The following is a 22,664-nucleotide window of genomic DNA, read 5'->3' on the forward strand; positions in this document are numbered from 1 at the left end:
GGCGATTTGGGTACAGCTGATGGTTCTGATAGTGGCATCGACCTATGTATAGGGGATTCCGACACTGGACTCTACAAGTCAGGAGTTGAAGGGTTTACGCTTACGATTTTAGGAGCTTGAGGAATATGCGTTATTTGGCAAATACCTGTTTTTCAGAAGTAGTTTGTCTTTGTAACTTATGGCCATCATCTCATGGCCTCGAGTTTTGACCCTTGTTGGTTTTACCGCTTTCCTACCTGAGTCATGAACAGTTACTTTTTGAGATATGCCTAATGGTTTTCTCGTTCGTAGAGCATGTCTCCTGTCGTACCAGGCTTTTTGTCTCTGCCTCTGCTCCCTCTCAAACTTTCACAACCCATTTAGGTCAATTCTGTTCTCAGTGATTAATTCCATAGAATTCAAAGATTTATTAAACAATAGCTAGGCAGGAAAATAACCATTCGTTAGGGGTGTGTCTCGATACACTTTTAGGGCAATCTGTATATTGAAGTTCTTTTTTATCAACAATTTCACCACCTGCGCTGCCCTCTCTGCTGCTTTGAGGGTATCTAGGGCAGCTGGTGATGTGTTGAATGTCTAGTTTGCCCACCAAAAGATTTGAAGGTTTGTGTCACAAACTGAGGCTCATTGTTACTTATACTTGTACTTGGGATGTCGATGAGGTAGAACAGTTCTTCGTTTTAAGACTACTGACTGCTGAGTGTGTCTACCAAAATGTATCTGCTATAGTAGTCTACTACTACAAGGTATGTTCTTTGTTCTTTTTCAAAGAGATCTATTGCCAGCCTCAACCTGGGCCGTTTTAGTAATGATGTTTGGACTAGAGGTTCTAGTGGTATCAGGCAAAACTCTTTGAAATTTCCACATCTTTGGATCATATTGTTTATGTCAAAGGTTATGCCCTGCTATCATATGAGCTCTGAAGCTCTCCTGATACATTTTGTCTCACCTTGGTGGCCAGCATGTATTTCTACCAAAGCTCTTTTCCTCTCTATAAGTGGAATGAACACCCAGTTGTGAAAGAACAACACACTATATATTTGTGTCAAAAAATCCCGAAATGCGTAGACGCTCCTACCCTCATCTGAAACCTCTTTGCTTGGTTCTGCCAATTTTTCCACCATGATTCTACTATTCGTTGTGGAAGACCTTGACAGAGCATCAGCTAGCATCAGTTTGCTACCTGGAGTGTATAAAATATTGTAATTATATGACAACATTGTTAGTGTGAACCTTCCTTGGTTTGGTTAGAAAACCGTTAGCATACCAGTTATAAGAATAAGTCCAGAAGTGATGTCCTGTTAGCTTGGCTCCGGTATCCGGAATCCCTCCAGATATCTTACACTCTCGTTATGATCATTAGCCTCGTCTTCAAGATCAAGGTTACTCTCACATTGATAGCTGAGCTGACTTTGCACTTAACAGCCAAGATGGCTTCATCCGTGCCGACTTGGTCCAATCACTCGGCTGATGCGCACGCAACTAATTGTAGACCTCTTAGCCGAAACACTCGGTGCTAGTGGCCGGCTGCTTTCTACTCCAGTAATATGAAAACATAAAGGTTTTATCGTAGAAGTAGCTTTCTCGTGAAGTATATGAAAAGTTTAGTATCAAAGCTGTAGAGAAAATCATAAAATATCAAACCTAAAATAAGAACAGAGCAAGGTAAAAAAAATTCCATTGTATTAGAGAAGTGCACTTGGTGAAATGTAAATCACTGGACATTTCTTTCCAGAAACTTAAATATGCTCAGCAAACAGATTTCATCCTTTGTCAGAATAAGTTACACTAACTACTTGCTACCTGTTATCTACCTCTTCCTCCTGCTAGCTGTTATTTGCTATAACATATAATTTGTTACCTGCTAACTACTATATTTTACTGGTCACGTGCCTCCTGATGCCAGTTACTTGCTGTCTTCTACTTTCTACCTGCCTCCTGTATGCTGTTACCTGATGCTTGCTGACAGCCATCTGTAACTTTCTACCTGTTACCTATAATTGCTACTTGCGATTCAATAGCTGCTGCTCATAACCTGCTGCATGTGACCTTCTGCCTGTGACCTGCTGCATGTGACCTGCTGCATGTGACCTGCTGCATGTGACCTGCTGCATGTGACCTGCTGCATGTAATCTGCTGCATATGACCTGTTGCATGTGACCTGCTGCAAGTGACCTGTTGCATGTGACCTGCTGCATGTGACCTGCTGCATGTGACCTGCTGCCTCTGATCTGCTCTGTGATAGGTGTTACTTGCATTCTTTTACTAAATGAAATTTTTTCCAGACTCGTCATTCCATTTCTCACTGAAAAGTTTTTTCTAATTACAATAAATATTTCTAATTTTTAATTAATATATCATCTTTAGCCATTTTCTGAAGCACATCTAAGTGTACAATGTATAAAACATACAATATGAATATATTATATATTACTATACTAGCCAAAGTGTACTGTCTTACTGACGGATATGAAAGGAATACTTTATGAACAAGAATATCCACTAATTTCTAATAAATGATATGTTTATATTTCAATACAAACTTTGTAAAAACAATCTGCACCTTTGTAGATTTTGATTGTTGTATTGTAACATAATTTTGCAATTTGTAATACTGTAAAATAAGTTGCTCCCGGTAAGGCACATACCGCAAACACCCAACTCATACGTACAGCTTGCTGGTTGATTGTGGTCCCCGGATTTCTGTTTTATATTTTTTTTTTAATTTTAAACTGCAAATACCTATTAACGAGTTGTGTTTGTCACAAGTTTATGCTGCTTCAAGTCCATTTTAACATAACAACCGCTTGTTGCTTATTTAGCTTCTGTTTCTACTCATATCTGTCGGTGTACTTTGGTAATAACAATACTCAGAGGTATGTAAACGCATAAATAATATAGCTGATATGTTTGCTCTTCTAGTGTTATAGGCTGTCCAAGCTGACCAAGAGCTGACCAAGACGAGCTATTAATAAACAGATAGCCTTTAATCTAGTAAAGAGACCAAGTCTATAACTGCTGGAAATTATTTATTACTTGGAAATCTAAAGATCACATCAGCTTCATTCTATGATCTATGATAAAGTTTAAGTGTAAATCGTTACAGAGCATCGCTACCAACAACTCGGCAGATAGGATCTGTCTTATGAGTCAGACTGCTCATTGGTGCTAACCATTTCAGCAGATATAACCCATTGTTTTACCCTCACCTCAAACCTGAATAGATCGACAGTAAAATCATATCCTTGTAATACCACAACCAACAAATCTGCATTTTCCTAATCTCCTTGAGGAGTGGGCTCTGGTTTTATGTCTTTGATCACCCTAATTTGTGACTATCTGTACTTAGCTCCTTGTCAATCTTCTGGTATTGTACAAGAGATTAGTAACAAACTTTTGAAATGCAACCAGGAATTGAGATAAGTCTCTATCTTTATGTATAGTTTACCCAAAAGCCTGCTTTCAACGATTTGCTATAGTTTTGTATCAGATTACCTCTATGAATCCAGTCCTGAGGGTAAATTGTAATCACACAATAGGAGATTTTACCTTTCACGGGTTTTAATCAACCGTGTCTCAGCTAGTTCTTGTAACTACCGTATATATAAAAATATTATTATCAATAACATTAACATTAAACTCTTAAATTGCCTTCCGGGGAGAAAGTGTCCTCGATAAATCGATTGACAGAGTTGTTGATGAACAGGAAGCTGTTAGTTATTCCATCAAGGATATGAACTCACTAGGATCACCAATAACTCTCATTGCTTTTAGCTGCACCTGTAATGCTATTATGTAACTTGTCTCAACCAAAATTATGCAATCATAGTACAAGACTTATTGTGGACAAACCCATGACAATGCAATCATAGTACAAGATTTATTGTAGACAAACCCATGGCAATGCAATCATAGTACAAGACTTATTGTAGACAAACCCATGACAATGCAATCATAGTACAAGGCTTATTCTAGACAAACCCATGACAAATTATATTGATGCAGTAATTTTCATCAAATGTGGTCGAAGTGAAATGATTTTTATTGCTCTCCTATCAATTACAGCAACTAAGATGTCCTTTCAATTTAAGCAGTTGCAGTTTCTTTTATGACTTTCTTGTGCCATGAACATTAATAAAGGTCAGCGTTAAACAGTAAAAGTTGCTGGAATGCAACTTGAAAAACAAGTTTTTGTCAAAAATCAAGGCAGATTTTGTGTGTCGAGGAAACTTTATGTAGAAGCAACATGTGTGGAAAAAAGATCTTTATATAGACAAAGGTAGGTAAAAATAAAACTAAGAACGTGATTTGTAAAGAGATTGGTGATTTCCTGCAAGGTAATTTTTTACAGCCTTTAGTTATTATTATTATTATTATTATTATTATCACTCAGTAAATTTTTTGTCTTTATTTTTCCTTTAACTTTGATGCTTTTTATAATCATTTGCAATAACTTTTCAAGTTTTAATATAAAAATAATACATGTATATCATTTTAATATACATGTATATATCTTTGTAATATATGAGTATAATATATATAAATTGATTGCAATACATGATTGTAACTGCATACATCACCCGGTCAACACCAGGTACCGATAATAGTTATATATAAAAGTTATCGTATGCTTTTAACTTCATTTCCTTGTAAAACTGGTTCAGACATAAGATTTTAAAGAAGGACAAACACAGCTCAAAGCACCTGTAATCGACGATATGTCAATTAGAATATTAGATATCATTATCATTTTTTAGTAAACAAGTTGAACTTTTGTTCATGTTTTTATTAAAACGTACTTTCCATATTTTGAATATTTTAAATGCGGAGCCTTTTTAAAAGTGTAAGCATTTTATAACATAATACTGTAAGCTCGAAATCTTTAGTATAAAAAGCTGTGTCTGTCTGTCTGTCTGTCCATCTGTCAGTCCATCTGTCTGTCTGAAGCCACAGTTAGAAGTTGTTAAAATAGTTATCGTAAATTCTGGCATACAAGTTAACCCAGCGTATAAGTCAAAGTCTAAAGTTTGGTTTAAAAGTTCTGGTTTTGACATGTACCTGCCGTATAAGTTGACTTCTTTCTCTGGCTCAAATCATTTGATTTGAGCCAGAGAAAGGAGGCATCGCCGGCATCAGCGGCGAGTTCAGCCGGCATCAGAGGTAGCTGAAGAAATGGCATTCAAAATTGCCATTACGAAAAATGCCCATGTTTTTGTGCAGTCAGCAATTTTTACAACAATTAACAAAAAAACAACAAGAGACGACAGTTTTGATGAAGTCCACAAGCCGCGAAAAACAATACTGCAACACCGTATTGGCTCACCTTGCCAATAGAATGAACTTGCCATCTTTGATGATATGTAAATTTTCAACAAAAAGGCCGTGTAGCAAGACAGATTTTTTTCAGGCACCATAAATCATGTACAAGAAAAAGAATGGATAGACGACAGTGGATATGTCAAATAGATTACCGAAGTGTGGCCTTGTGGGCAGATACCACAAAAAATCATGAAATGTGAAGAAAAAAACACGCTGTTCCAGAAGACAATTTTATCGATGACAATTTGAATGGTACAAAGTGAGTTTTTTTGTCTGATCTATTTCATGTTGAGTAAGATTACGAGTATTTTACTATTTATAAATAAATCCCATATATCATATCATTTAATTTTGAATCGCATAGTTTTGTGAAGAGGAATTTTACTAAAATTTGCGTCATGAAAAACATGACTATCGAATAAGTCTAGGATGAATTTTTAAGCTTGAAATTCATGCTGTCACGCTGTCGAGTACTCAAAGAAGTGGTGGAAATTGACAAGTAGGTAAACATGAGGTCAAGTAGGTCAACATGCATGTACTGAACTTATCTTTAACTAAAAGCAGGCTGTCATACAGAAATAAACTCCAAATGAAACAGTCACAAGAAAGCTGAATGTCTGTTTAATCAACAAGAATACTAATTTCTACGGGTATTTTTTGCTTTCACTTTCCTTTTGTCACACCCCTAGAAGTTCCCATTCTGCATTTTTGTATACCACAAGATTTTTGTTAGCCAATAAGAGCGGAGATAATGCTCATGTTCGCTATATAACCATTGGAAGAGAGCCCTTCTATAATCAGTAGTCCGTGCTCTACATTTTGTGATCTGAACATTTGAGCCTTGAGGAAAGAATGAGAATTAGCTGTATTATTCTGTTGCTGGCCGTGCTGTTTACCATCGCAATGGCTGCTAGTCGGCGAAAGAGTCGAAATGGAGAATATCTTGTCTATGGGTAAGAAGCTGGTGAATTGTTTGGCATCACTGGTATCACAGCTAGTAGCATTGGTGACATGGCCTAGCAGTATCAATCATATGTCTATGTCTGGTAGCATTGGTGACACGTCTAACAGTATTAATCATATGTCTATGTCTGGTAGCATTGGTAAAATGTCTAACAATATCAATCATATGTCTATGTCTGGTAGCATTGGTAAAATGTCTAACAGTATCAATCATATGCCTATGTCTGGTAGCATTGGTGACATGTCTAACAGTATCAATCATATGTCTATGTCTGGTAGCATTGGTGACATGTCTAGCAGTATCAAACATATGTTTATGTTTGGTAGCATTAGTGACATGTCTAACAGTATCAAACATATGTCTGTCTGGTAGCATTGGTGACATGTCTAGCAGTATCAAACATATGTCTATGTCTGGTAGCATTGATGACATGTCTAACAGTATCAATCATATGTCTATGTCTGGTAGCATTGATGACACGTCTAACAGTATCAATCATATGTCTATGTCTAGTAGCATTGGTAAAATGTCTAACAGTATCAATCATATGTCTATGTCTGGTAGCATTGGTGACATGTCTAGCAGTATCAATCATATGTCTATATCTGGTAGCATTGATGACACGTCTAACAGTATCAATCATATGTCTATGTCTAGTAGCATTGGTAAAATGTCTAACAGTATCAATCATATGTCTATGTCTGGTAGCATTGGTGACATGTCTAACAGTATCAATCATATGTCTATGTCTGGTAGCATTGGTGACATGTCTAGCAATATCAAACATATGTTTATGTCTGGTAGCATTAGTGACATGTCTAACAGTATCAAACATATGTCTGTCTGGTAGCATTGGTGACATGTCTAGCAGTATCAAACATATGTTTATGTTTGGTAGCATTAGTGACATGTCTAACAGTATCAAACATATGTCTGTCTGGTAGCATTGGTGACATGTCTAGCAGTATCAAACATATGTCTATGTCTGGTAGCATTGATGACATGTCTAACAGTATCAATCATATGTCTATGTCTGGTAGCATTGATGACACGTCTAACAGTATCAATCATATGTCTATGTCTAGTAGCATTGGTAAAATGTCTAACAGTATCAATCATATGTCTATGTCTGGTAGCATTGGTGACATGTCTAGCAGTATCAATCATATGTCTATATCTGGTAGCATTGATGACACGTCTAACAGTATCAATCATATGTCTATGTCTAGTAGCATTGGTAAAATGTCTAACAGTATCAATCATATGTCTATGTCTGGTAGCATTGGTGACATGTCTAACAGTATCAATCATATGTCTATGTCTGGTAGCATTGGTGACATGTCTAGCAATATCAAACATATGTTTATGTCTGGTAGCATTAGTGACATGTCTAACAGTATCAAACATATGTCTGTCTGGTAGCATTGGTGACATGTCTAGCAGTATCAAACATATGTCTATGTCTGGTAGCATTGATGACATGTCTAACAGTATCAATCATATGTCTATGTCTGGTAGCATTGATGACATGTCTAACAGTATCAATCATATGTCTATGTCTGGTTGCACTGATAAGTATTACTTCATAATCCAGCAGGTTCATATAATTACTAAATGATAGAAAAATTGTTCTTCTTGCTAACTAAAGTCACTTCAACGTTTAATCAAATAATCAAAATTATTTTTTGTAGTTATCATTTGAATAAGTTGAATAAAAAGGAAAAAAGTCATTTCCTATTGTTTGGTTAGAGCAGCAGACATGACAGTTTAAAAGTCTAACCATATGCCTCGTTTCATTGAAATTTTAAATCTTACTAGAGAATAACAGGAATAAAACGTAAAATCATTACCATAGCAATATTGTTTTTTAAAATAATTTAATAACATATATTTTCAGCGACCCTCCTACGACTCAGTCTACCTTTGAAAATTGGAGCTGGTTTGAGATAGTACAACAAATCCTAAATGGAAAGTAATTCGGTGAGTGCATACTTGTTCAGATGCTCTCTCAGATATCGAGAGTTCAGTCATTTTATCTAGTAGAGCAGGAATTTTCTGCTTCAAATCAATTGCTATGTCGAAACAACTTTAGCTCTGACTCTGTAAAACTATGTTGCGTAGAACCTGGCAAAATAAATACTCGCACCAGCTGTCCTTTTCTAAATGCTCTCCGGTTTATTTTGTAGTTGAAATGGCCACCAAAAAGAAATCCCCTTCTCCCCTCCTGCAAGCTGAGCTTTTTTTTCAATCATATTTCTGGACTAATGAGACTTTTTGGTTATTATTGTTTGTTCTTCAGCTTCAAGTTTATTGAGACAATAAGAACAAACGTTGAATACTGAATACCTAAATATTGAATATTATAAATTTTATTTAGTGTTTTGCTTACCAAAATGAACTATGACTGTAAGTCTGTCTATTCCATCTGTCGATTTACTCTGAGAGAAACTGAATTTAACTGACTAAAGATTTTATTCAGCATCGTCAACTCTCTTCAGTACTGTATTCTCACTAGACACTATCAACTCACTACAGTACTATATCCTTACTAGACACTATCAACTCACTACAGTACTATATCCTTACTAGACATTATCAACTCTCTTCAGTACTATATTCTCACTAGACACTATCAACTCACTGCAGTATTACATCCTTACTAGAAATTATCAACTCACCACTGTATAATAATTGTTTCACTTATGATGCCTTTTTTGCTAATAAATGATGTAACTGTCTTGTAAGGTTGTGTAAGGTTAAGTAAAGTTGATTTGTTTTTATAAAATATATACACAAACATTTGAGTCAAGGTCATTTCTTTCTGTTCGCTTCTAAAGACATTATCACAGTTTCGCACTGTTATGTTTGTCTTCAAATTACTGCCTTGAAGCTTCTAATTCACCATAAAAAGTATTGTATTTATAAATTATAGACAAACTTGAATATAATGCCATCTATAAAAACAGAAAACACAGAGAAAACATTCACTGTACCAGACACATTTGACAATACATGTCTTAGACTGTCACCTTCATGTATTGTACAATGAAGTGACATGAGATGCAACAGTATCAGTTGAGTCAAAAATATTTTGCAGGCAATAATATAGCGCTTGCTATCACAATGCTAGCTAGAATTTTTGATCATCCATGTTAATATTTGTTTGCTTGACACCCACTGATATCTTTTTGAGTCAGGCGGTAGATTCGCAGTGTCTTGTAAAGGTCAGCATACCTGGAGTGAAACAAGTAAAATAATTTGGAGACAAGTTTTTAGAAATCCTTAAAATGAGCTCCAAAGCCTTGCTGATAATAGCTAGCAAGTAGTTGTCTTCTAGTTATATAATCTCCAAAAATACGCAACTACTATCTCTCTAGCTATATCGAACCTAAACCTACATGAGTAACATCTCTAGCTATACCTTACCAAATCTACACATATCATCTTTTTTAGCTATACTGTACCCAGAGAAACCTCTTGTCACTAACTTATCAAAGAGTGTTATGCAGGTTTAAAGCAATCTTGTAAAATATGTTGATGTTCATCAACTAGCAAGCTGCTAGGTTTCTAAATTCAAATGTTACTGTAACTGCAGGCACACTACCTACCTATCTAATAGTAGCCTGTATTAGGGTGTGACTGCCTGTACAGACATTCCGCATCATTCTGGCAATATCTGGTCTCTGTTCCGGCCCCGAAGCAGCTTCCATATATGCATTCTCTGTGTCGTCTACTGACAGAGTTTGCATCACAGTTGCCATAGCAACTCGTCCAATCAGACCAACTACTCCAATTTCCATCTGCAAAACACGAGAAAGATTTTTTAATAGAGGTAGAGCTGGTTAGATCACTTTTCTTGGCACATGTGTGGTCTTTATCTTTTAAGAGTATTTCAAGCGATACGGAATGCAATGACAATGCAATGGGGCACGGTTATGTCATATTTAACTTTGATGTTTCTGTTCAAGAGGCTTGGCTGAATGCACTACTTAGTAAGAGATGATGGAACCACCTTACAAAGTCTGATTAATTGCTTTTTGATCTGTCGAATGCTCTGCAAAAAACAAACAGGACTAAAAAAAATTTTATGAGATGATTAAAAATGTAGAGCCACAAACACTATGGTTTGACTTTCGGTGTACTCCCATACCACCTACTCCCATACCACCTACTCCCATACCCCCTACTCCCATACCCCCTACTCCCATACCACCTACTCTCATATCACCTACTCCCATACCACCTACTCTCATACCACCTACTTCCATACCGCCTACTCCTATACCACCTGCTCCCATACCACCTACTCTCATACCCCCTACTCCCATACCACCTACTCCCATACCACCTACTCCCATACCACCTACTCCCATACCCCCTACTCCCATACCCCCTACTCCCATACCACCTACTCTCATATCACCTACTCCCATACCACCTACTCTCATACCACCTACTTCCATACCGCCTACTCCTATACCACCTGCTCCCATACCACCTACTCTCATACCACCTACTTCTATACCACCTACTCTCATACCACCTACTTCCATACCACCTACTCCTATACCACCTACTCCCATACCACCTACTCCCATACCACTTACTCTCATACGACCTACTTCCATACCACCTACTCTCATATCACCTACTTCCATACCACCTACTCCTATACCACCTGCTCCCATTCCACCTACTCCCATACAACCTACTCTCATACCACCTACTTCTATACCACCTACTCTCATACCACCTACTCCCATACCACCTACTCCCATACCACCTACTCTAGTACCACCTACTCCCATACCACCTACTCTCATACCACCCTACTCTCATACCACCTACTTCCATACCACCTACTCTCATACCACCTACTCCCATACTACCTATTCCAGTACCACCTACTCCCGTACCACCTACTCCCATACCACTTACTCCCATACCACCTACTCCCATACCACCTACTCTCATACCACCTACCCCCATACCACCTACTCCCGTACTACCTACTCCCATACCCCTTACTCTCATGCCACCTACAGGGTTATGAGTAAGTTTCATTAAACCGAGCAAAGAGCGCATGAAGTTGCTGCTTGCTAAGGTAAGTGTACTAATAGCAGTCAGGCAGCTAATTCTGATGATGAGTATACAAATTACAAGACTGCTTTCAATTATAATTCACTATAAAAGCCAGAATATGTAAAGATATAACAATTATTTTTAAATAAGACTAATATTTCCTGTTACAACAAGAACCACAAATCCTATTCATTATGTAACTAAAAATTATGGTTTTTTTGTGTTGACTCATAAGTATGAGAGGTGTTGTGCATGGCAGAGTAACCAGAATGGAATTGTCTCACCTTGTTCTCTAGTCAGCATCTCACCTTGAGAATTTACCTATTTAGCTATGAAGTGTTCATAAAGAAAAAGACACCTCATGTTGTCATAGAAGTATCAACTTACCTAAAGATTGGTGATGTTCACCGCTTTCTGAACTAGCTGAGGAGTCACTCCCTCTCCTATATCCATCATAAAATCCTGAACTCTCTGAAGATCCACCACGCCTCCTATATCCATCACCACTTTCTGAACTCTCTGATGAACCACCACGCCTTCTATATCCACCACCACTTTCTGAACTCTCTGATGATCCACCATGCCTTCTATATCCACCACCACTTTCTGAACTCTCTGATGATCCACCATGCCTTCTATATCCATCACCACTTTCTGAACTCTCTGATGATCCACCATGCCTTCTATATCCATCACCACTTTCTGAACTATCTGATGAACTACCACGCCTTCTATATCCACCACCATTTTCTGAACTCTCTGATGAACCACCACGCCTTTTATATCCATCACCACTTTCTGAACTCTCTGATGAACCACCATGCCTTCTAAATCCATCACCACTTTCTGAACTCTCTGATGAACCACCATGCCTTCTATATCCACCACTACTTTCTGAACTCTCTGATGAACCATGATGTCCTCTGAATCTACCAAATTCTGAGCTCTCTGAAGATCCACCGCGTCTCCTGTAACCTTCGCCATTTTGTGAGCTTACTGAAGAGCTGTCACCTCCTCTGTAACTACCACCTTCTTCTGAACTCTCCGATGAACCACCACGTTTTTTGTAGAAACCATTACCGCCTGAACTTTGCTGTTCTGTGTAAACATCTCTAGGAAAGAATCCGCCATCTCCTCCAGAGTTTATATAGCTAGTTCGGTGAACAGAGGGTTGCTTTCGGTATGGTTCCCCAGCCTCTGTGAGTGTTGCTAGGTAAGAAATGATAAATGAAGTATTGTGTTACAGAACTATGCAATTTATTATATTTCTGATTAAAACACACTCTCAGAGCTTATCTGATTGTACTTATTAATTGAAACTTGCCTCAAAAGGAACACTGTATTTTAGTTAACTGTTAAAATGCGTAGATGAAATGCTAAAAGGTTTCTATTATAGCTACTCTGTACCAAAAGTAGCCAGAAAGAAATTACTTTTCTTGGTAATAAATCTTCAATAACATTGAGTGAAATAGCGACCATGTGGTAGTGGCTACTCAAGCTTTTTACAATTAGTTCTCCAGCATAAGTACCATGTGAAAGAACAAAAATTGCCTCACTCCTTTAGAATCTCAAGCTAGTGAGTATTATACTGTGTGCTAGCAATTGGTTTGTGTGGTATGTAGCCTCACTCGTTTAGAATCTCAGACTAGCAAGTATTACTGTGTGCTAGCAATTGGTATGTGTGGTACATAGGAATCACTGTAAAAGCAAGCTTTGTTCATGGATGCTTTTCAGTAAAGTTTTGAATCGTGTCTCTTATCAAGTTAAAATTCTATACAGTCAGTAAGAATATAAATATGGCATAGGTTGAAATTGCACGGAGTTCCTTAGGTGCAGATTTATTACAGAAAAACGTATTTGCGTCATAATCTACTTCCAGACCCTACCACAGATATCTAAATCTCTGTTCAGCCTGAATCAATTTATCACCTGACTGTTAAATGGTTACCATTGTTCCTGCTCAGCTAATCTGATATGAGGAACACAGGAGTAGCTGGTTTTGTTTACAGTTAGAGCAAAAAATTTATGTCTTTCCAATTGTGCGAGAAAAATTGTAAATGAGAGTTACTGGTGTTTTATAATACCATTTATATGAAAACTCAAGCAGTTTCCACAAGCTTTTAAGTTCAATTTTTAAGAATAAACAACATAACTTTTTGTGAGACTGTTTACATCTACCTTTAGAGCTGTTAAAATAGGTAAGTGCAAAGACTGCTAGAAGCAACAATAGCAGCGTGCAAAAATACAGATCTAAAGGCTTGATAATTTAACATCTATAGTCAAGTCAACAACTGCTTGAGCAATACATGTGTAGTAACATGTTTGATAGAGCAATAAATCTGTGGTAGCATGTTTAATAGAGCAATACGTCTGTAGTAGCATGTTTGATAGAGCAATACGTCTGTAGTAGCATGTTTGATAGAGCAATATATCTGTAGTAACATGTTTGATAGAGCAATACGTCTGTAGTAACATGTTTGATAGAGCAATACGTCTGTAGTAGCATGTTTGATAGAGCAATACGTCTGTAGTAGCATGTTTGATAGAGCAATACGTCTGTAGTAGCATGTTTGATAGAGCAATATATCTGTAGTAGCATGTTTGATAGAGCAATACGTCTGTAGTAGCATGTTTGATAGAGCAATATATCTGTAGTAGCATGTTTGATAGAGCAATACGTCTGTAGTAGCATGTTTGATAGAGCAATACGTCTGTAGTAGCATGTTTAATAGAGCAATACGTCTGTAGTAACATGTTTGATAGAGCAATATATCTGTAGTATATAGCATGTTTGATAGAGCAATACGTCTGTAGTAACATGTTTGATAGAGCAATACGTCTGTAGTAACATGTTTGATAGAGCAATACGTCTGTAGTAGCATGTTTGATAGAGCAATACGTCTGTAGTAGCATGTTTGATAGAGCAATACGTCTGTAGTAGCATGTTTGATAGAGCAATACGTCTGTAGTAGCATGTTTGATAGAGCAATACGTCTGTAGTAACATGTTTGATAGAGCAATACGTCTGTAGTAGCATGTTTGATAGAGCAATACGTCTGTAGTAGCATGTTTAATAAAGCAATACATCTGTAGTAACATGTTTGATAGAGCAATACGTCTGTAGTAGCATGTTTGATAGAGCAATACGTCTGTAGTAACATGTCTGATAGAGCAGTATATAAGTGGAACATAAGCCTGTACATCAGGTGAACAATAAGAAAGTCATGGATTTTCATGTATTTCAAAATATGAAATATATTTTATATTTTATTGGTATATTTTCTGGTATCTACTGAGTGCAGAACTTGGTAATGTATAAACTGATTATTTTAGGTATAATAGAGGTAAAACAGGTTGTCAGGATATTAGAGAATGATGCATTTCCAACACCGAGTCAAAGCGCAGACTTAGGTACTTGTGATACTATCAACTGATAACTCTAGAGTACAGCCAATTATTTAGCTATAAGAGACCATGATGGTGCAATATTTGACTAAGTCAAGACTCATAGAGCGTTAAAAATAGAGTTAACCCTTTGTAAGTTAGCAAAGTGGGTTGTGAGTTGAAGTGCCCAATGTATTTGTCATCCATACGGTTGACCTTACGATGTCCTCCATAATCAACTACGTGACAGGTTTTAGCACTTTTTGTTTTTTAACCAGAGTCTCCATGTGTTTGATTTGTTTTAAAATAGCAGACCTTGAATCTTTCTTCACAATGTAAGCAAAATAATAAGTCTATCATCATAACCATTAGAGTTTTTTTATTGTGAGGCAACTTTAGGTGAGTCTTCTATCAGGAACCCACAATATTCTGTAATGGCCAAATATTTGTATGCAAATATGAGAGTTAAGGCTACAAAGTGTTAAAATGCTATGTTGTTTCTACAGTGCATACAAAATAGTGCATACAACCAGGCATGCCATCAACTCTAACATAAAAGTGTAGAGACATCATATAAGATGGCGTTCAAACATAAAAACTAACTTGAATTTATTGGTTTCTCAGCGGAATACTTGAGTGCACTGGCACAACCTTTACTCATCTGACATGAAGTTTAACTGTTACAATTATTGATATTTATTTGCTACAAGCAAACAGGAAAAATCAAATATAGGCTAGTGAATATCAGTACTACAGTCGATACTGGTTATCTCCCAATGACCCTATTGTAACTACAATAAAGATAAATATCACGTTTTTGAAAAGACCAAAGCTGATGTGCAGCTAATATCCGTAGCTTATAGCATATCTGTAGCTTATAGCATATCTGTAGCTTATAGCATATCTGTAGCTTATAGCATATATGTAGCTTATAGCATATTTATAGCTTATAGCATATCTGTAGCTTATAGCATATCTGTAGCTTATAGCATATCTGTAGCTTATAGCATATCTGTAGCTTATAGCATATCTGTAGCTTATAGCATATCTGTAGCTTATAGCATATCTGTAGCTTATAGCATATATGTAGCTTATAGCATATCTGTAGCTTATAGCATATATGTAGCTTATAGCATATTTATAGCTTATAGCATATCTGTAGCTTATAGCATATCTGTAGCTTATAGCATATCTGTAGCTTATAGCATATCTGTAGCTTATAGCATATCTGTAGCTTATAGCATATCTGCAGCTTATAGCATATCTGTAGCTTATAGCATATCTGTAGCTTATAGCATATCTGTAGCTTATAGCATATCTGCAGCTTATAGCATATTTATAGCTTATAGCATATCTGTAGCTTATAGCATATCTGTAGCTTATAGCATATCTGTAGCTTATAGCATATCTGTAGCTTATAGCATATCTGTAGCTTATAGCATATCTGCAGCTTATAGCATATCTGTAGTTTATAGCATATCTGTAGTTTATAATTCAATGCAGCTCACTTTGTCGCATGCACACAAAGATTTTGACACACTCACGACTATGTTTTGAATTGATAGATATTGTTTGACAATTCAACACATAGTGTTGAACTGATAGGTCTCTATAGAGTCAACTAAGGTAAGGTCTGAGTTCTAATGACAAAATAAATGTGTACATTGCAAAAGTCAAGCAGTTAGCATACATCAATACGTCTTTACTATACAGGCAAAAGGACTCTTCCTAAACTATTTTGAAAGATGCTGCAAATCGTTACCTGCCAATTTATTGGCTATACGTGTAGTCGATCTACAATTTTTATGAGCTTTTATGTCTGTGCTAATATTTATAATAATATTTTTATTCCTTGTTATGGATGATGGAGTGAAGGTCAACCACCTGCCGTCTTTAACCTTTACATTTGCTTTTAAGAGAATTCAAAGCTTATCTGAAGATAATCCATATTTTTTTAAGTGAGAATAATTTAATATTAATATAATAGTGTGTACTGGATTGCGAAAAGTCTTTTTTGTTATATTTCATATCTTTTTGCCACTTATTGACTTTAAATAGCAAATAAATAATATAAGCCAAACAATATAAACACCCATTATACTGACACTGAGTTGACAAGGAAAAAAAGTTTTTATTGTTCCTACTTTCCGGCTACTAATAATCTCATTTTATAGTTTTGTAATATGTCTTCTATTATAGAAGACAAGGACTCATATAATAAATTCAGCAAAAAAACGTAATTTTCAAAATAACATATAATATCTATTGTCTTGCTGTTCACAACAATTTTCTTGAGACCTCATCTTATCCAATATACTTTCAAATCTTCAAATATGAATTTTACAATAAAAATACAAATAAAAAATTTTCCTGCATTTCAGCGACTTTATCATGTAAATTTCATACGGCTTTTCACTGGCTTTTAAAATGAAATTGTAAAATTTTGCCAACGAGAGAAAGTTTGCTTTTATGCATAACCAGGGAAAATTATCAGTTTCATTATTAAACACAAAGTGTCTGAAATTTAACTGAGCGGACAGGACGCTGCCAAGCTACGCTGCCAAGCTACGCTGCCAAGCTACTGTTGCTAAACCAGTTTCAATATAGGAAAATAGAATTACAAAACTTATGATGCTTCAGATGAAATTTCTAAAAAACATTTGTTTTGCAGTAATTGAGTTTATCTCCACGCGGCCTGTAGTTCTGTTACAACTGGAGTTATCTCCTTCAAACAGAGTATTTCAAGATAACAGCCATGATCTCTAACGTTGACACAATGATCTTTAGCACTGATACAATAATCTCTAGCATTGATACAATAATCTCTAGCATTGATGCAAATTTCTCTAGTGTTGGCACAAGATATGTAGTACCCTATTGAGGCGATGATTTCCACAGTAAAAACAGTGACAGGCTCCAACAATTTCGCAAGCAGAGAAAATGAGCGAATTAAAGTAAAGAGCTAAAGAAGGTAAGAGAAGATGAATCTATTCATATCATGAAGGCTTGAAAACTTCTGCGTTACCTATGCATTCCCACTTGTCCACGTTTTTATATACTATTTCAGGCAGCTGTTTGCTGCTTGATATTTTAAGATAGCATCAACAGTTACACTAAGGCTAATTATTATAGCCTTAGATGCTAAACTATAACAATCGTAGCCTCTAAAATAGTGTAAAATCTAAAATAGTAAGATTAATTGATAGCAGTCAAATGCTTGGTTTGTTTTTGATAATAAATGTTATGTGCTAGGTTATTCTACAATAAAGACAAAAGAATAGCAAGGAATCCTTATGACAACAAAAAAGTATTATTTTCACAGACGTATGTACAAGAGAAGATTACTCTCACAGATGCATGTAAAATGTTACGGCTAAAGATATGCTCTGGCTTTATCACAAGGTCATGAATATCATATATGTACTCTGCAAGTTACTGCGGCTAACGATGTCACCAGAAGCGGTGTGATTGTCTATTTAAGTCAGGAGAACATAACTTACTGGTAAGAAGTATTGCCACACCAATGATCATGGCTCTTCCAAAGCTGCTCATCAAGAAAGCTGTAAGCATATATAAAATCATTGAATTTATTTCTTCCCGATTTGATATATCAGATAAACTCCATTCTCCCAACACTGATGTTAACATTTGAATGTTTTCATGACAGTTGAACAAAGAGAATTGATGCCGAGAAGACTATCAACAGCACATAAGAACTTTCTAAAAAATATTACTTTGCACTAGCTGTCGAGGTAAACAGGAGTATAAAATAAAGAGAGGATTACTTCTCTGTTTTTAGTCTGATATAACAACTACATGTAAAACATTTTTCAGACATGCTAAATATTTGTGACCTGTTTTCTCCTGCCAGTCGCCGCAAAAATTCGGAACTGCTTCTATAATATTTAGAAAAAAATTATGTTCAGAAGATTGATCCACTTACATCAAACTTACCCTTACTTAAATTCACTCTTTATTTTCAGCTACAGTCTTGTTTAGACCCAGAGAAGTCTCTCTGAGTCTCCAACACTTCTATCAAACGGATTAAAATAGAAATGTCCTGTTGTGTGCATTTGTTAACTTACCCATAGCAAAGGACTCTGTTGGTGCCAGTCAATGTGTCAGCTGCAACTGATTCCGTACTTCCTCATCCTACTTATATAGCTCAGCGGAGAGCACGAACTCAACACCTCCAGGTACACGTAGTCTATCATCTACAAGAATTCATTTGATGCCCTACTCACTAGCTTGGCAGTTTTGGCTTCCAATCAAAGCTTGTCTGAAAATAGAATTAAGTATTGAATATTTAATTAGTTATGCCTCTGAACGTACTATTTGTGTCGCGTGCCAGAGATGATAAAAAACACCACTGAATTATCAACTTCTATGAAACATATTTACCACTATCGGAAGTGATATAGACAAAATATATTTGGCCAGAGTCATGTACAACATCTGAATATTAATTCCACGTGATTGATATGTTGAGGTGAATTATAGCGATCATCTTGTCACTCTGTAACGCCAGGCCTACGCAACATAACAGATTAGAAAGGGATTATCATACTACGTCTTTTGATCTTCTGCTCTGAGCTGGCCTTAAAATGCTGCCTTAGTTGTTACGTAAGCAAAAGTGCAACTAGTCTACTTGTTGTTGGCTGCCAATTCTGTTGTCTCCTTTTTCTTCGGCAATTTTAATAAGCTCTGCTGCTGGGTAATCAAAGCATATCCTGTGCTTTAACAGTAGTGTGTAGGCTGTTTTAATCTGGACGATGTCCAACTTATTGGTTCAGTCACATACTTTCATTAAGGTAAACCGTGATTATGATCACAAATTAGCTCTTTTGAACAATAAATCTCATCTTATCAAACAAGCATCAGACTTCCATGTGTCAGTTTTAAGCTAGCTTACTAAAACAGGATCGATGGCTTTCTAAAAATATTAGTGTTTTTTGTAAGCGTCCTACAATGAAATAGATAGTTAAGTTTTTATACCAGCTGATTGAAAGAGTGTCATATACAGGTCAGTTATATAGGTAGGTTAGGTTTGGAAAACTATTCAAAATCAACAACGTGTCAAAGACATCATTTTTAGGTCACATAAGTGTATAAGGTATTGTCTATAGATCAGCTAGGTACAGAAGGCGTCATAAGTAGATGAGCTAGGTATAAAAGCATCATAAATAGGTCAGCTAGGTACAGAAGCATCATAAATAGGTCAGCTAGGTACAGAAGCATCATAAGTAGGTGAGCTAGGTATAGAAGCATCATAAATAGTCAGCTAGGTATAGAAGCAGCATAAATAGGTCAGCTAGGTACAGAAGGCATCATAAGTAGGTGAGCTAGGTATAGAAGCATCATAAATAGGTCAGCTAGGTATAGAAGCAGCATAAATAGGTCAGCTAGGTACGGAAGGCATCATAAGTAGGTGAGCTAGGTATAGAAGTATCATAAATAGGTCAGCTAGGTACAGAAGCATCATGTATAGGTCAGCTAGATGTAGAGAGTATTATTATATTTAGTGCATGCTGGTATACATTGTTTTTTATTAAACTTTTAATGAGCTGATGATTTCTTGATGATAAGTTCAAGCATAATTATTTTGATTGATTTATTTAAATATTTTAGTTCAATACAAAACAGAAAAAGCAAGTAATCTTGCTAAAAACAAGAAGAACTCATATTAACTGACAATACATGTACATTTCAACTTCAACTATAAATATAGTGTAATAAATATATGTAATGTTACAACTCATTTTTTGATTCAATTTTATTTGATTTTACTTGAACACGCTCATAGGGAAAAGGCGCTTAACAGCCGTGTTGCACTCCTACATAGAGGTCACTACTCTTAACAGCCCTGTTGCACTCCTACAGAGAGGTCACTACTCTTAACAGCCGTGTTGCACTCCTACAGAGAGGTCACTACTCTTAACAGCCCTGTTGCACTCCTACAGAGAGGTCACTACTCTTAACAGCCGTGTTGCACTCCTACAGAGAGGTCACTACTCTTAACAGTCGTGTTGCACTCCTACAGAGAGGTCACTACTCTTAACAGCCGTGTTGCACTCCTACAGAGAGGTCACTATTCTTAACAGCCGTGTTGCACTCCTACAGAGAGGTCACTACTCTTCTAGAACTGCAGGGCGCTCAACAGACGTGTTGCACTCCTACATAGAGGTCACTACTCTTCTAGAACTGCATATTTAATTAGGTCAAAGTTATATAACCTTCTCTAATCTCAAAGCTGTAATCAGGGGTTGCCAGGCGTTTAATCTTAATGCTAACAGATGCGCTGAGAGAGACAATATTTCCTTTTTGTTTTGTAGAAGAATTACAAGGAGACTTATTGATGAACGTCGTAACACACGCATATTATTCTTTTGATTGTCGCTCCGCAGGTCTAGAGTACTAATACACTGCAGTATGATAGTGTCTAGGCTGCCAATATTAGCAGTAGAAGGACTAAAAGAACAGGTAGAGGTGATAGAACTGAAAGATGGAGTTATAACGCTCTTTCAGGTATTATATGTCTAGCCAAAGGCGGCAATGAAAAAAAGAGGAAAGAATATATTACAAACATTCGCATCATCTCATTCACCCGTGCAAAAGCTATGAACAAAATATGAATCTTAAATTACCTATAAAACAAAAATTTTATCTTTCAAAACACTCTCCAAATCTAATTGTACAGAACTTTCTTCTCTAAAAAAGGAGGCGCCTTTCGCAATGCACCCAACGCCTCCAGTATGCGTGTTTCAGGTGGCTTTTGAGAATTTTAGTGTGTAAACTATCTGTCACTATGACATTGTTCAACGAGATTTGACATTATCTTATAACCCTTACTTCATAGCGCCTTGTGTAAGTTTCATAGGCTATACATCCGCATGAGTAAAACTGGCAAAATCTCTTCATCTCACTATGAGCGCAACGACCTGAGTCCATAAAGTATTTTGTACTCTGTCCTGCTCCTTCATTCACATCTAGCAATGAAATATTGTTTAAAATACTGAAAAGACCAATATAGTAGCGTAGGCAAATATCTTGGGTCACCTGACTGTATACACCAGCATAATCACCAGATGGCTGTACGAATGGCTATCGAAAGGATTGCAAGTAGAATAAAAGGTGAGAAAAAAAATACATTATTTACTCCGCAGTATATGTTCAAAAGCTATATATGTTTTTATATGAACTTTTTGTGATGAACGCCCGAAAATTCATCACTTAGAGCAGTCAGCTAGTTCTATAAACCATTACTTCCTAAAGAACATCAGTACAGCTGGTTATGGCTAAGATGTCTGCCTAAAAGAGAGAACAACACCTAAAGTAACATTTCCTCAGCTCCTGCTACGAAACTTTAATACAAAGTGCAGTTCAAAGCAAATGTCTGTGAATCTATAGTGATGCGTGTAGAGAGATGTTTGTCTGCTTTTTCTTATTCATAGACAAGTTTCTTTTTATTTTCAAGTAAATCTACCTATGGATGTCTAAACATGTATGTGCTTATATGTATGTACGTATACATACGTATGTAGGTACATGCAGGTACATACATGTACACACATAAATCTGCATCACCTACCTCTTTTATTCATGTAACAGGTTTACTTGTTTACAGTGTTCACTACTTTAACAATTGATTGGTTGTAAATGAGCATAATAGTACATAGTGTATAACAACGCCGTTATTGTTAGGTAACAAATATTTTGTATGTCACCTATATTTTGTTGTATTTTGTTTCCTTTCAGTTCAGAAAAGGAAAGCATATATAGAGGTTCAGATTACAACTGAGTTTTATAGATTTAGTTTTCTATCCGAAAAACTATCTGATGCGGACACCATAAAGCATTTAAGCCAGTTCTATTGGCCAACAACCAGTTCTATTGGCCAATGAGCATGCTCGTATGA

At 36.3% G+C, this 22,664-nt stretch overlaps 1 protein-coding gene and 1 long non-coding RNA gene across 2 annotated transcripts; one reads left to right on the forward strand and one right to left on the reverse strand.

Moving 5' to 3' along the window:
• Positions 1-6,138: 6,138 nt before the first annotated feature.
• On the forward strand, positions 6,139-9,063 carry LOC137396433 (uncharacterized). Its single transcript, XR_010978552.1, has 3 exons — positions 6,139-6,272; positions 8,181-8,263; positions 8,470-9,063. It is a non-coding gene; the product is annotated as an uncharacterized lncRNA (long non-coding RNA).
• Positions 9,064-9,180: 117 nt separating this feature from the next.
• On the reverse strand, positions 9,181-18,948 carry LOC137396432 (sericin-2-like). The gene is made up of 5 exons (XM_068082710.1): positions 18,835-18,948; positions 18,250-18,309; positions 11,753-12,574; positions 9,892-10,083; positions 9,181-9,517 (listed from the first exon to the last, which is right to left on the reverse strand). The coding sequence occupies exons 1-4, from the start codon at positions 18,836-18,838 to the stop codon at positions 9,896-9,898; spliced, it is 1,074 nt and encodes a 357-aa protein (XP_067938811.1). The 5' UTR covers positions 18,839-18,948; the 3' UTR covers positions 9,181-9,517; positions 9,892-9,895.
• Positions 18,949-22,664: the final 3,716 nt, after the last annotated feature.

The sequence above is a fragment of the Watersipora subatra genome, chromosome 5, assembly GCF_963576615.1.
Source record: "Watersipora subatra chromosome 5, tzWatSuba1.1, whole genome shotgun sequence".
Classification (NCBI taxonomy): domain Eukaryota; kingdom Metazoa; phylum Bryozoa; class Gymnolaemata; order Cheilostomatida; family Watersiporidae; genus Watersipora; species Watersipora subatra.

What these genes read in the sequence shown, in the direction of transcription:
- LOC137396432 (XM_068082710.1), bottom strand. An exon ending in TGTGGCAATACTTCTTACCA is followed by an intron (nt 12,575 to 18,249) that starts GTAAGTTATGTT and finishes TTTCTTACCTAG; the next exon opens with CAACACTCACAGAGGCTGGG. An exon ending in TGAACATCACCAATCTTTAG is followed by an intron (nt 10,084 to 11,752) that starts GTAAGTTGATAC and finishes CGTGTTTTGCAG; the next exon opens with ATGGAAATTGGAGTAGTTGG.